This window comes from Beta vulgaris, chromosome 8 (assembly GCF_026745355.1).
Source record: "Beta vulgaris subsp. vulgaris cultivar EL10 chromosome 8, EL10.2, whole genome shotgun sequence".
Taxonomy (NCBI): Eukaryota; Viridiplantae; Streptophyta; class Magnoliopsida; order Caryophyllales; family Amaranthaceae; genus Beta; species Beta vulgaris.
In genome coordinates, this window is record NC_079209.1 from 54,712,028 (window position 1) to 54,727,057 (window position 15,030).

The 15,030-nt window shown below is 34.5% G+C and overlaps 1 protein-coding gene and 1 long non-coding RNA gene across 9 annotated transcripts; one reads left to right on the top strand and one right to left on the bottom strand.

Annotated features, from left to right (window-relative positions):
* The first annotated feature begins 683 nt into the window (after positions 1–683).
* LOC104901932 (uncharacterized) lies at positions 684–12,918 on the top strand. Of its 8 annotated transcripts, XR_008967216.1 has the most exons (7): positions 692–1,233; positions 2,606–2,770; positions 4,020–4,109; positions 6,652–6,812; positions 11,528–11,601; positions 12,278–12,329; positions 12,611–12,918. It is a non-coding gene; the product is annotated as an uncharacterized LOC104901932 (long non-coding RNA). The 8 variants fall into 8 exon arrangements; XR_007268770.2 differs by adding an exon at positions 10,520–11,411 and having other exon boundaries at positions 684–1,233; positions 11,528–12,918; XR_007268772.2 differs by adding an exon at positions 2,117–2,249 and having other exon boundaries at positions 689–1,233; positions 11,528–12,918.
* On the bottom strand, positions 3,575–7,172 carry LOC104901931 (jasmonate-induced oxygenase 4). The gene is made up of 4 exons (XM_010689559.4): positions 6,669–7,172; positions 5,680–5,927; positions 4,922–5,249; positions 3,575–4,102 (listed from the first exon to the last, which is right to left on the bottom strand). The coding sequence occupies exons 1-4, from the start codon at positions 6,903–6,905 to the stop codon at positions 3,860–3,862; spliced, it is 1,056 nt and encodes a 351-aa protein (XP_010687861.1). The 5' UTR covers positions 6,906–7,172; the 3' UTR covers positions 3,575–3,859.
* Positions 12,919–15,030: the final 2,112 nt, after the last annotated feature.

Below are 15,030 nucleotides of genomic sequence, written 5' to 3' on the forward strand. Positions count from 1 at the left end.
AAAAATTGACAATAGAGGTCTGACCTTTGGGTGATAATTTTTAAAAGGTCTGAACTATTGATTAACCTGTGTAGGTCCCAACTTTAGGGGGTCTTAACTTTTACGGGCATCGACGACTTAAAACTGAAGATTTTTTTTAAAATATCCCTAGTTCCTACATCCCTCCCTCAATTAACCCTTCTGATGTGACCCAAGTTTTACAAGTGATGACCTATTAAGCCAGTTTTAAGTCACTAAGGCCCGCTAAAAGTTAAGACCCCCTAAAGTTGGGACCTACACAGGTTAATCAATAATTCAGACCTTTTAAAAATTATCACCCAAAGTTCAGACCTCTATTGTCAATTTTTCCTATATTTTAATATTATATATGCTCTAATATAAAATGTATTATAAAGTGGATAATAAATCAATTGGAAAACATAACTAACACTAAGAATTCACTTCATTTCCTAATTACAGTGTTTATACTAGTACTAGAGTTTCTAAATATTTACATACTTCCTCTAATTGTTGTAACTTAGCAACAAATATTAGAATTAATGTAATTGTTTGAAAATGTTTCACAACAATTAAATAGAGAAAAAAAGATTTCGGTATTTCAGTTAACCGTTTTCTCAAAAATCATAACCGTAACCGTACCGTTTAATCGCTAATTTTTTCGGTTCGGTAACCGTACCATTCAAACTTTTTTTTGTCGGTACGGTAACCACCCATTTAGACCGGTTTTTCGATATTTCGGTACGGTATTTCGGTTTTGGTTTTTAATGAACACCCCTATTCTCAAGTGTTTTTGTTGTGTTTTTTTTTTTTTGTTTGTTTGTTTTAAAGTGAACTAACAAAGTTATATACTTTCACATACTCATCAACTATTCAACTAAGTGAACACACACTCTCTATTATCTCTCCTAAACTTTAAACCCTTTTCTTGATTGCAATTTCAGCCCTCAATTTTATTCTTCCTTTGAAATTACTTGTACACTTTCTGTCTTTTTTTGGGTTTCCAATGTAAATTCCCTCGCAATAGAACTATCTGTGTGATCATTCCTGCATTTCAATTGCTTAATCATTAAGCTCAATTCTTTTTCCCAGATAAACAAGATTCCCCAGAATTTGGAACTTTCCCAGTTGGATTTTACCGGAAAACGAGAAGAAAATGAAATTCAAATGTGCAATGGTTTGTTCTTCGAATTCGAAGAGAAGCATGAAAGCTCGTTTCTTGTTGAAGAAACAACGGTATGATATTCTTCAATTTTTTTTTTATTCATATGAGCCACCACAAAGACAGTATAAAATAAAATAAAAAATTCAAACTTATAACTTATCAATTCACAGCACCTCAATCTAACCACTGGGCGAGAACATCCTTGGTTGATATCCTTCACTTGATCAGAAAGTTCAATTTTTACATTATTTTAGTGGGTTCTAAATTTTGTTGTATGTTGTATGTTGCATTGCATCCGTTTTTAGTATTTGCAATATTTCCTATATATTTTCAAGTACCTTATTATTTGGCAATATATTCTCTTTAATTTGCTAAGCACATGGTTTTTCTCTTTTATAATTCTCTCTAACTCTCTTCTCTACTTGATCCTTGTGTACATCTTAACGTTACGAGTATAAAAAAAGGAACCGAGTATTATATTGTTCTATTTGGTAGTTTTTGATGTTAAATATGTAGTAGTTTTAATGTATTTCGGTACTTCTCTTTATTAAAGATTAGTTATGTGCTTAATTTTATAGTTGATACTTGGTTTAAATTCACGGGTACAACTGGGTCGGCCCAACTCAGGTTGGGTTACTAATTCCACGGGTTAAACTGGGCACGGGTGAACACTGGGTCGGAATGGGTCGGCTTTCCAACTGACTACTGTCGGCTCGGAACAGGTTGGGTCTGGGTCGCATGCGGGTTCACCCGTGGGTCGGCCCAGTTTTTGACACCTCTAGTTGTAGTCTTTAGAGTTTTGTGGTGCATCACTTTTCTAACATTTTGAACCTTTTATTTTCGGGAAACTAGGCCCTTACCTCCCTTTAACTATTGCTCATGTAAAACTCCTTCAATGTCACTAGCAATTTATAAGGCAAGTCATTGTATGATTGATATTTGTTTTTGCTCTAGAGCATTTGTTTCCTTGATAGGAATCAGAATATGTCGAGTTGTCGATCGCTATACTTCCTTCGTGAAAGCATATAAGTTGGAGATTTGCAGTGAAATGTAGCTTAAAATTTGGAGTGAGGAGTTATGGTGAAAGGTAGTATCTTGACTGACTCAAACAGGGCAGAGATATCATGTTTAAGCATATTCTATAAAACTCAATGACTCTTTAGTAATCTTTGAACTCTTAGCTAGTGAGAAATATCTGCTTCAGAATGTTGCTGCATGAAATTTTGCTCAAAACTATTAAATGTTGTATATCTAACAACAAATGTTGTATTTTAAATCATAGATGTTGTATATAGAATCATAAAAGTTGTACATGAAAATCAGGTATCATATCATCTATCTTAGTTACAAAAAGGTGGTGAATTTTCATATACAATATTAGCTTGTTCTTTGAGATAGTTGTGTGAGATTGAGACTGAACTCATGTTCTATTTTTTTGTTCAGCTGATTTATATTACATTACCCTATGTACAACCGTAATGGTATATTGGAAATGCTGAAGCAGAATGCATCTCTGAAGCTTGCTCGTCAACGCTGGCAAGAGAGTGCACCTGATGGTGAATCTGATGTTCAGATAAGAAGAAAAGGTCTTAGATATGGTTATTGAAGGTAAGTTTATTTGGACACTCTGAAAATGTTGACAAAGTTCTTGTGGTTCCTGTTTATTGTATTCAGATACTGGAATTGGTGAAATGACTTAGAAGTTAGAAGCAAGCATAATGATCTCAATCTTCTGTGAACTTGATAGTTGCTATTTTTTTTTTTTGTTACTTGTCAAGATGTTTCCATCTGAATTTTTGGTTTGGGATATTGCTTCAAGAAGAAGGAATGATGTATTCTTTAATATCAGCTGTAAGATTGATTAGTAATCTCCTTTAATGATTTCCACAAGAATTTTTGAGTTATGAGAGGTTTAGCATGAAAATTTTGACATACCATATCACTTGTCTAGGACAATTAACGTAGTTTATTCTAAGCTCTTCTTAATCTAGAATTATTGCCTCCCTTCAGTGTATTTAAGATCATATAGGGTTGATAGCGGGAAAAAAAAATCTTGGGAAGAACCAACTTTTGGATATTCGAACTACCACAACCATCAAACCACGTAAATTTGTGATACCATCACAATACTTTGGAACACTACCATAAAACATAAGCCACCACACCATCCAAAATATAACCACAAAAATGCACCACCATAACCATACAGTTAGGCATTATAATTTGATTCGGTAGGTAGTAGCAGCTGCTAATATTCTGCAGACGTTGTTAATGTTTTGAGTTTTGACGAAGACTTGACTGACGATAGCAGTGATTCTTTATTCATTTTGACGAAGAATTTATATTACTAACTACTTAAACTTGGTTATTGGTGTTGGTAACAATATGTTAACATGTATCAAACTAGGCGACTTCATGAAAATTTGAACGCATTTATAAATCAAACTGTCTAGTGTCCATATCCAATTTGATATGAAATATCAAGTATCCATAATCTCCATATTGAAATGTGGACCTCGACAAAAGACACATACATACAAAATGTGATGACCTGAATTTAGATCTTTGAATTTCTTTAACTTCATTGATGATATGAGATGTCTAATTCAATTTGAAGTTTTGTAATGATTGCTCCCCTCTCTAGATACACTCATGAAATTTGATTGAACAGGTTTCACTCTAAGAACATAGGACATGCTAAAGCTTTAGTGCATCAATTGTCCTACGCCCTTGTGCATAACTCTCAAAGAACATCCGCCTAAAGTCATGGATGTTGAACCTCTTGTACATTTGGGGCTGATGAATGCCTACTAATTCACTGACTGCTCCAATTTCCTTTTCGTCTGCTGGTGTGCAGAACGCGGCCACTGATATCCTGTCCTTCGCAGCATTTGTTACTACCCTATGCATCACGCTCTTGAACTCCCCGTTAGTCATCACCTGCAAGGTAAATCAGTTATCGGCTTTGGATAGAAAATTCAGATATATTTCATCCTTTTGTCTCATGTAGAGGTCACGGTTTGGTGGGCTGAGCCGGGCTAAGAGACGAGTTGGGTTGGGAAGGTAGAATTAATTTTATTTAAAACTTGACCCATCCTGATTCTTGACCTAGCTCTATTAACCCGGGCTGGTGGGGCCTATCTGAGATAACGTGATATTTTAATGGACCAAGCACACTCTAGCCAACCTGACCCAGTTGGCTATCTCTAGTCTCATGATGCTATAAACTTTTGAGTTGCGAAAAACAATTTTCGCTTGCTCTTATATATATGAGATTATTGTCAAATATGGAAAGAATGTAACTACCTCTCCTAAATTCTAAGTCCTATGTCATTCAAGTTGACAAACAAGGCATAAGTATTATGTATTTGCATGATGTATGACAAGTTTATTGATGGGGTTGGCTGGGCTGAGGTTAGACACAAGACCGACCCACTAAGCTATATAGGTGGGCTGGATCAAGAGTTGGGCCAAATGGGTATAATTTTTTTGTAATTTTTGATTGGCTTAAAAGTAACCGGGTTAATAGAGCTAGGTCAGGATGGGTCAGGTTGAACAGAGATGGTGAGTTAGAAGCTCGGCCCACGTCTCACCGAATAGATGCTCTGGAGTCTAGACTAGGCTGGGTGTGCTGGAGTTGACCAATGCGAGTGGCCACATCTAACTCTCATGTATGCTAGAACTCTAATGTTAATTGGCGAAAAAAGTTTAATTGGTTTTATTTTTAAGATTAATCTCAAAAGTGAAAAATATAATTACCTCTCCTAAGTCGCCGAAGTTGACAAACAAGGCACCTGGGATATCTGGGACCTTGTACCAGCAGTCATCTTTCAGAACTTGTAAACCATCGACCTCTTTCTCCGGCAAAAGAAACGTCATTGTTGTGCCATCGGAATGTGGCTTAACCCCAAGAACACTTTCAGGGCATGGGCAGCGAGGATACAGGCTAAACCTCCCAGTTATTGGTCCTCTTTTCCCCTGATGTTTTAAGAAGCAGTCTTCGTCTAAGTTTAATGATCTTGCCATTGCCTTATATATAGCTTCTACAATGGTTGCTAACTTCTTCGAGTACTCGTCTATCATGCCCCTGCCAATTTCATAATCACATTCAGAGTCTTTTTAGAGTTTGACTTTTTACTACTGCATATTATGTTCATTTTTGTTCTGTTCATGTACCGTTTATAGTACTTTACTTTCTCCAGCTCTTTAAAAACTGCAAAATTTTAACTTCTGTAATATTTAAATACCTCAAAACTATATTTTCATACTTTTATCTTTAACCCTTGTATTACACAGGTTTTAAAGGTAATTTTTCAGTAAGATATAAAAAGTATCATGCATGTAAGGTCTTTCTTTACTATGTATATTTCCAAAATATTTTCATGATTTTGCTATCATGTAAGTTAAAATCTTAATGATAGAAGCTGTATAGTGAAGACAAACTTTAATAATCATAACAGTTGGAAGTTTGGAACAAATAGTAATAGTGAGAGTTAAAAGAAATTTTGTGGATTTACCTGAATTTGTCAGGCTTTGTTGGCCAAAACTGGAGCTGACGTTTATCATCTGGGTAAAGTGTAAGAAAGAGCCTATCATTCCAATTGACAGTTTGATCCCCTGCATAAACCATATCATTTCCATACCCTTGGAAGATGTCATCTGCTGCAGAGCATTTTAGCTTCTCCTCTAATGGAAGCGCGAAGAATTGTTTAGAAACTTCAATCAATTCTTCAAGGAATGAGCTCTCTATCCCATGATTTATTACCTAATCAACACAATTTGCTAATCTGCATCATTAACTCTTGTGTTTTGTACATTGTTTGCCGTATGATTCATATCATCATTTGTTTACTAAACTATATGATTAACTATTATATGTGTGCTAATTTTCGTGTTTTACGTTCTGACTAATATGAACTTTTGAAGTGTTAATATGGTTTCCTCGGACTCTTTAATTACCTTATGCATCATGTATCTGATCATCACTCATCTGGTATGGATGTGGACACTTCAACACAAAATTTTAGGCCAAAATCATGAACTATTCTTTCTTTAGAAAATAGCCCATTTGGTCACTTAGACATGTACTCGTGCCTGACATGAGTACTCGAGTCCAAGCAACATAAATTTAGAGTGGTAAAAGAGGAGTGCAAGTAGCATAAATCATGAACAGCAACAACAAACATATGTTACACAAATTTTGCTACTCATATCAGACACGAGTATATATTACTGACACTGATTAAAACTTCTCATCTTTTTCACATTATGTCACAAAATGCATGTTTTGGTGAATCAACAGTTATGTCAAGTTGTCGAGGATCCAATACGGATATCTAATGTAAATGAATCATCGGGGTAACATAACCCACAAAGAGTCATGCAAGTGATATACAGATTATATATGATCATACCAAAAGAAAATGAATGATTGCAAAGATTGTTAAAACTTCAAATTTTTTCTTACATGAATTTGGATCTTTTTCTAGTTACAGTAGAAGTGTACCTGAAAACAACCCCATTCAGAAAGTGCTGATCGGAGTTTCTCTAGTTCCGACGCCGAAGATGAAAGGAGAGAAAAATCAATAAGCAAGTTGTTCCTCCACAAGTCAGGAGCTTCAATAGCTTCAGGAAATCCATTTTTATGGAGGTATTTCTCTGGTATTTCATCACCTTTTTTAGCTATTTCTTGAACTAACTTTGATGCTAATTCTTGTTTTGGTATTGGAACTGGTTCTGCCATTGTAGGAATAGTATTACCAGCTTAAAAGTTTATGGTTGAGGAGCTTTTTTCTGTGTTTTGGAGAAAATGGTGATGCAATAGAAATTATTTTAGTTGGGTAGTCTATTTAAAACTTAATTAATAGCAGCAGGTAAGGCAATGACAAAGATGGGCTGTTTTTATCTAAATTTTTAAGTGACCTTTGTTATATCCTAAGCTATAAGATGGAGCTAGTTTGCCCTTTTTTAAAGGTATATATTAGCCTTTTGACTTTGGTTTTTTTGACACTACCTTCACAGCTTGCAAGAAATAGTTAAAATATTAAGAAATTTGGATAACTTTGTTAGTATATGAGTGAAATGTGTTAATGCAACATATTTTTCATCCTTTTTCTTTTATGGACAGTTGGAGAACACATAAAATAGGCAGAAATCCATTACTCTCTTCTTGCTTTGGTAGCAAGAACATGAGCTTGTTGGACTTCTTCCCTTGAAACTTTATTACAGCAAAAGAACTCTAGATTGTTGCTAGGAATCTAATTTCTTCAACATATTTTTCATCCTTAGAAATATCTTAATCTTTAAGTAGTGTATATAAGTTTGTTTTTTCTATTTTTATTAAGGTAAGTGAAAACCCTTGCGAGGCGGGAAAAAAAAAATTGGGGATCCCTTCTTGCAAAGGGTGAGAATCGATCACAGGATTTCTGGAATTGGAGGTGATGCCAACACCACTAGACTATTACCGTTGGCATCACCTGTTGCTCTTGTTTTTTCTATGGGTTGTTGAAGAGCGACTGTATAAATGAACTCTACTAGACTCTGATTAATTCGGATTGCATTTTAACTTCTGATAGTCAACTAAACTACTGCTTATAAATTATGATTTTGAAATTTGGTTTAATAAAAGCTTGACAAGTAGGTCTGTGGACCTCTCCTTTCTTAACCAAATCTGTAGTTACATACAATTTTCTCAATCAAATTAGAGTTCCATTTTGGGTATACAGTTATGGAGAAGCCAAGTCTAAGTAGTTCATTTCATGCCTAAATTGTCTAGTTACTTGATGCACATTTTAATTTGTCTTTCCTCTTAAGCAAAAAGGTTGAACCTACCCTAGTGAAATGATCCTACTGTTAGTTTTCTATCTTACTCTACTGAGAAAAGCAATAATAACAAGTATGAATATCTTTTTGTCTGATTCTCCTTTTAATTTTATTATTTCTAAAATAGTCAACGGAAACATGTGGAATATCTTGTAAATTGTGGCATAGTTTAGCTTTTATATTTTGATCAATTCTTCCCTAAGTTGTTGATAAATCAAAATTTATAAAGAAAAAAGTCCAGTGTATTAACCCAAACCTTCTTATTGAATTAGATTGGAAAAAGTTTTAAGTGGATTTGGACAATCTTTATGGAGTAGTTCAAATTTTATGATATAGAACTTGGATTCAATCCCTTATAACATGAGAACAATTTGTAATTTTTTTGTGATTAGGAAATTAAGTCAGCCCAAAAGCTAACCCCTACAAGGCTACTAGCATGTAGGAAACACCAACACATTGGCTGGTAAGACATGCATAGCATGCTAAGAAAATACCCCATCATAAGGGTAAGGATCGAACCCCTAACCTCAGGGGCCAAGGGTTGAGCTATTATTGATTTTTTTCCCTTGTGGGGCCAATCTTTCTAGAAAATTACATTTGTAAGAAAAAGGATTACTATGTAATATCTGAAAAACGATTAGCATTTACTGGTGATACTTATAATTTATGTTGTAATATCGACAATATGTATATATCGTAGGAGACAAAAACGACATTTATTTGAATTTTTCGGACTACTTTTGAAAATTTGTTAAAAAAATTGTTTGGACTGGTTAAATTGAAACGATAAAAAGTTTGGATCGGATACGGACTCAAATTTTTGCATTCAAATGAGGACAATATCTGATTTAATCCAATTTACATTGTTATATGTTTTATCTAGTTGAGAAAAGATATATGATCACTGTTCACAGCTCACAATTGAGTGACACTGATGAGATTTTGAGTAATTATAGTTTGCTCAAAATGAGGAACTGGGCTGTAGCCAACGAAGCAAGCATCTTGGTCTGCAAAATTGCCACTATGTATGATAATATTACATGTGCATTTAATATAGTTGCACAAGCTAACACATGCATTTCGTTGCTTCTATCCTCTGTCAATGTTTACTGCTGCTTCCTCTTCCTTAACTCACTGCATTCAATTTTTTGCAGATTAACAAGTTTAAGTATATATACAATTACATACACTCATATTATATTACTTAGTTTGCACGTTATTCATTAGCGAGTAAATACAAATCCAAAATGTTTAAAGTTATACTAGGCTTAGGAATAACTTATACAACACTTTTTGTCTTTAACATTTTGTTTTTAGCATCTGAATTTTTTTTGAATTTCACATAATACCTATCCATTAGGAACGTTTTTAATATTGTATAATCTCAATTTTCAAAGATTGACTTATTTAAAACAATTTTTCCAAGTATAATATTACCTCCCACCAGTCTAACCGTACGCCAACAATCCTCTCATAGAACCTACCACCACTTCATGGTACACCAAAGGCTATTTTTTTGCTCATTGTTCATTTGAAATCTTCAAATGAGCATAATTACATAATAGGTAGAACTTCAAATGAGCAAATAATCAAAAATAGTTTTAGATATATCATGCTTCTGTACATTCGGATGGATGATGAAAACACTCTTGTTTCAAGGGGTACCAAATAGAATTGTCTATTAAGAGATATCATGTGAAGTATAAAATTTTGGGCTAAACAAGTGTAGGGAGAATTTTTTTTTTCTTAAGGTGGATTAGTTAATTAATCATTGTTCGGTCTTTGTAGGATTTAGGAGCATGATGTGAGGATAGGCAACAAGGTCCTAGATTCACGGCCCAATTTTAGCTGTCCTGTAGTTCCAGAAGTTATTCAGGCCCTACTAAGACGGGCAGAGCTTTGGGAGAATAGCCCAAATGCATATGTTGGATTCACTGTTCTCCAGTCAATAATGAAGTCACCCTGGATATGGACTTGATCTTTTAGGACAATGACATTAAGGCCTTATTCTTTTGGATTGAGCCGAACTTAATTTGTTTGAACGGAACTAAAATTGTGAGAGGAAACTAGCTTAATTAAACTAAAACAAAATTGTTTGAACTGAATTTCAATTAATTTAGTTTAAAAGAATGAATGGAGCAGAGCGCGAGTTTGGAGTTTGCTTGATCACCTCCTTATACTTCCATTCGAGTTAGTCGAGTTTTTAGCTGTTTTGAGTTCAATCTTTCAAGTTGAAATCATATAAAAACACAATCTGAACTTGGAAACTATAACCAATTAAATAGTCTTTCAATGTTAAAACATACTACCTCTGTTTTTTAATAGTTCTACCATATTTCACTTTAACGTGTTTTGAATTAATTGTACCATGTCCTCCTTTGGAGAGGCTTTCTCTTTACATGCGTTTTCATATTTTAACTATAGCAAAATCAGTCAACTATTATGCAACAACAAGATGTTATTTGTAACAAGTAGTTATGTAATTGGTTTACTTTAGTCACTAGCTGTGTCCTCGACATCCTCCTTGCGGTTAAGGTAACAACTTCAAGCATGACTTGCTCCCATCATGTGACGAGCAGTGTGTACAAGGCGCAAGAACGAATTCCTCACTATATGGCTGGAGGTGATAACTAGGCGATTCTAGCTTCATGTAGACGAGTTGCAACCACCAATCTAAACCATCCGAATTGAGTACCGATTTTTGGGGTTAGCTCACCCTAGCGGGACCACGACCCTTTGTTGCCGAGCCTATATACAACTAATCTTAATTCACGTGTCATTTTCTTGGGTGCAACTATTTAAAAATAGAGGAAATATATCGTAATGAAGTTTTTTAGAACTTAAAGGCTCTCAAAGCTCTAGTCATATGTGTTGTGCATATTTTTAGTATTATTTACAAAACAAAATTTAAATATAAGTAAAATAATAATATAATGTAGTTGAATATTTTAGGGTTATCCCAAGTGTGACACGATGTAAAGATTTGTGTGCTCTTATATCACCTAAAGTTGATGAGTGTATCATCCTATCATAGTATCATGTATTCAACTCCTTGTTTCAACCTTTTATTATAAAATTTTCATCTTAAGCTCACTTAAATACCCTTTACAATCATAAGAAATATCCCCTAAATATTCCCTTCTCAATAAATCAAATATTTTAAAAAATAGAGAAGGATCCATACGTAATGATTAGCTAGATAAAAAGAAATAAACCCTTTAATCATAACTATATGTTGCATTTATTATAATAATAATAATTTTGTAATATAATTATGATATCAAATTACAATCAACTCAATGTAATAATATAGATTATATCAAATAAATTGAGGTTGAGATAGTGGAGTAGTGATATCTCTTTTCACCTCATATCCCTCATCAAACTTCATGAGACTCATTCGAGAAATTTCCGTTATCTCCCTCAAGTGAGTCCTCTTCAAAAATTTTAGAAGTGAAAATTCAATATCAAACTATCTAGGACATGGCTTCGGGCAACAACTATTTTATGATGATAACTAACTTCTTCTGGTTGTGCTTTCAGGTGGAAAAGCAGTGCGAGAAGGGAATGCGCGTATGAAGTGTGTTGACTTTCCCGCTTTTGGGGTATAGAATTTGGTATAGAACTTTATCTTTTTATGGCTTTCAAGTCTATTGTTGCTTGAATAATCTCTCAGCAAGACAAGGAGAGTATCGAGATAATATAGGTAAAACTGAATTATCATGGCTGTGGAATTCAAGAAAACTATGAATCTTTTAGGCCCTGTTTGGTACTAGCGTTTGAGGTAGCGGTTAGCGGTTGGACAAGATTGAAACGCTACTTAAACTAATTCAATCGCTAATCGCTGACAGCTACTAGTAGACAGCTAGCAGCTACCCCCAACAGCTACCGCTACTAGAACCGCTAACAGCTACTAGAACCGCTAGTTTTGCCAAACATGCTCTTAGTCGTATTTCCATTAACGGTTGGGTTGTCTTCTTTTTCTTTGAAGCTCGCTGGGTTGGTTTGTCATATAAGTAGTTTGTGCTTTAGTGTGTAAGCCTTAAATGTTCGTTGGTTATTCGGTTGTTCCTTGTTTTATGGCCATGGATCGAGGATGTATTTTAGTGGACATATTTTCTTCTACTTCTATATATTTCTGGTCTTCTTTCTGGTTTACTGCAGTTTTTATTATCGAGTCATATGCCATCTTTGCCTCAATATGCTCACTTGATACAACATATGAGAATGACCAGAATATATCTAATATGTGCAACATGACATGCTATCTTTCATAAAACCCAAACAAAATAGGGGGAGAAAAGTTCGGTTTTGAAGGGGTGGCTCAAGAGTTGGTCTTTCATTGGTAAGTATGCTTGCTTTACAAAAATTCTTATTCTAAATAATAGTTTCTCTATCTTCAATAAATCTTCTATTTTGGGTTATAACAAAATAATGTTCATCTCTCTTTACTTTTTTGTCACTCTACTTGCTTTCTCATACCTTTTTTTTATTTACCCACTTAACTATTTATGATCTCTTTACCAACCCAAGATATGAAGATTATTGAGGGACAGAGTATGTTAGTGCACTCCTATTTCTCATTTTACAAGGACATTGTTTTTTTTTGCACACAACGATGCTAAGGGAGTTTATTTGGATAACCCATGAGCATGGTTTTGCCTGGTGCTGTTGGATTCAAGATGACTGGAAAATTGGTGGGATGGTGTCGCATCTACTTAGTCGGTGTTGACGTTCAAAATTTGAAGTATGCATATATTAGATTTTTTTACAATTTTGGTTTTCTTAGTTATCATTAGATTATAGAAACTTTATTTCAGGATATACTGGAAGAAATTGATGCATTGAGAGAAATTGTTTTGGATATAAATTAAATGTAGCAAATAATTTTTTTGACATGATGAATAGTGCAAGTAAGAAATTTTGTTTAATAATATTTTTCTCACTATTTATATATTGTTTCATGTAAAAAAAAGTGTATATACAAGTTGTCGCAAATACATAAGTAGTTACAGGATAACGTACGTATATCGTCATTTATTATAATTTAAAAAAATGTATAATAAATCTAAGAAACCGGTTATGATTAATAATTGGTTTCAGAGAATAACTTAAGGAGACTGGTTTTAAATGAAATTTGGTCTCCTAACCTCTTTATACATTATATGTAAGCTTACTTAAGAGACTGGTTTTATCTATCAACTGGTCTCTCAAATAAATAAAAGAAACCGGGCATCATGATCGGTCTCCTAACCTAGGACACCTGTGAGATGGAGATGTGTTATAGTCCGGCTTCCTAGGCCATTTTCTCCCGGTCTCCAAGGCTTATTTTTTGTAGTAGTGAAGTATGAGAAAGTTTGTGAACATTGCAAAGGCATTATGATATTTCCCTAATATCTTGTAAGCTGAGATTTCTGTTTTCTCTCTCTATGATGAATGAGAATTCTCTCTAAAGTTTTCATTGTACATTTCTTTATCAATTCACAATAAAGTCTACCGCATTAACGTCAACATAGCGCCAATTGTAAACTCTCTCACGAAGGAAAAAAAAAAGTAAAAAATGCACTTAATGCTATTAAAATAAACGTCCAGACAAAAAATACTTCTTCTTTCTTGTGTGAAAAACAGGATAGGATTATTGCGGCAATTGTAAAAGTTAACATAGCGCCATTAAGTGCATAGAGGTGGAGGTGGTGATGGAGGTGGAGATGGTGGTAGTGATGGAGGTGGTGGTGGTGATGGAGATGAAGGTGAGGTGGTGGTGGTGGTGAGGTGGTGGTAGTGGTTGACGGTGGAGGTGAGGTGGTGGTGGTTGACGGTGGTGGTGGAGGTGGTGATGGTGGTAGTACTGGTGGTGGTGATGGAGGTGATGGAGGTGGTGGAGGTGGTGGTGGTAGTGCTGCTAATGGTGGTGGTAGTGCTGGTGGAGGTGATGGAGGTGGTGGAGGTGGTGGTGGTAGTGTTGTTGGTGGTGGTGGTAGTGCTGGTGGTGGTGGTGGAGGTGGTGGAGGTGGTGGAGGTTGTGGTGCTGTGTTAGGAATTATCTTTATATGTTTAATTAAATAGACTTGAGGGATAACATGTTATACCTAATAGGACTCTAGATGCAGGATGTATATATATATTTGATTGATGAATGAGATGGACACACATAACATTAACCTAAATTTAACATGGTATCAAGAGGCAGAGGTTGAGAAAAACACTCTTAGGAGGCGTTTGGTATGATTAATGGAAACGAAATGGAAAGGATTTGGATAAGGAGGGGAAATGAAAATAATAACTCTAACTTTTAATAGTTGTTTGGTATCCTAATGGAACGGAAACAATTGAGAGATTTATGATTGATGAAGGAAACATGATTTGTTTCCACTAGTTTGATAAGGGTAACAAATGGGGAGATTGTGAATCCCTCCGGAAACGGTATTTGTTACTAAATACTCCTACCAAACAATTAGAAATAGAAACGCTTGTTTGAATCTGTTAGTTTCCTACATTAATTTTTTCTATACCAAACACCCTCATGTGTATGCGTATTCTGCATGCAAAAATAGACATTTATTAATGTTGTTACAAGGAAATTTATAAAGATTTAGTAGATAAATTGACTCTAACTTGCAAGAATCAAACATCAAAACTCAAGTATAGGATATTAATTTCGGAAATTTAGAAAAACATAAATCATGATCGATTCAAATTTTTTTATACATAGACTTTACAAAACTAAACTTCACCAATTTACCCAATCTAATCTTGTGAACATTGCAAAGGCATTATGATATTTCCCTAATATCTTGTAAGCTGAGATTTCTGTTTTCTCTCTGTGATGAATGAGAATTCTCTCTAAAGTTTTCATTCTACATTTCTTTACTAATTCACAATAAAGTCCACCGCATTAAACTCCACCGCATTAACGTCAACATAGCGCCAATTGTAAACTCTCTCACGAAGGAAAAAAAAAGTAAAAAAATGCACTTAACGCTATTAAAATAAACGCCCAGACAAAAAATACTTCTTCATTCTTGTGTGAAAAGAGGATGCGATTG

Coding starts and splice junctions, on each gene's coding strand:
- LOC104901931 (XM_010689559.4), bottom strand. CDS start 6,905: ATGGCAGAACCAGTTCCAATACCAAAACAAGAATTAGCATCAAAGTTA. Junction 5,250..5,679: donor ACAAAGCCTGACAAATTCAG/GTAAATCCACAA, acceptor TGAAATTGGCAG/GGGCATGATAGACGAGTACT. Junction 4,103..4,921: donor ACTTCGGCGACTTAGGAGAG/GTAATTATATTT, acceptor TTTACCTTGCAG/GTGATGACTAACGGGGAGTT.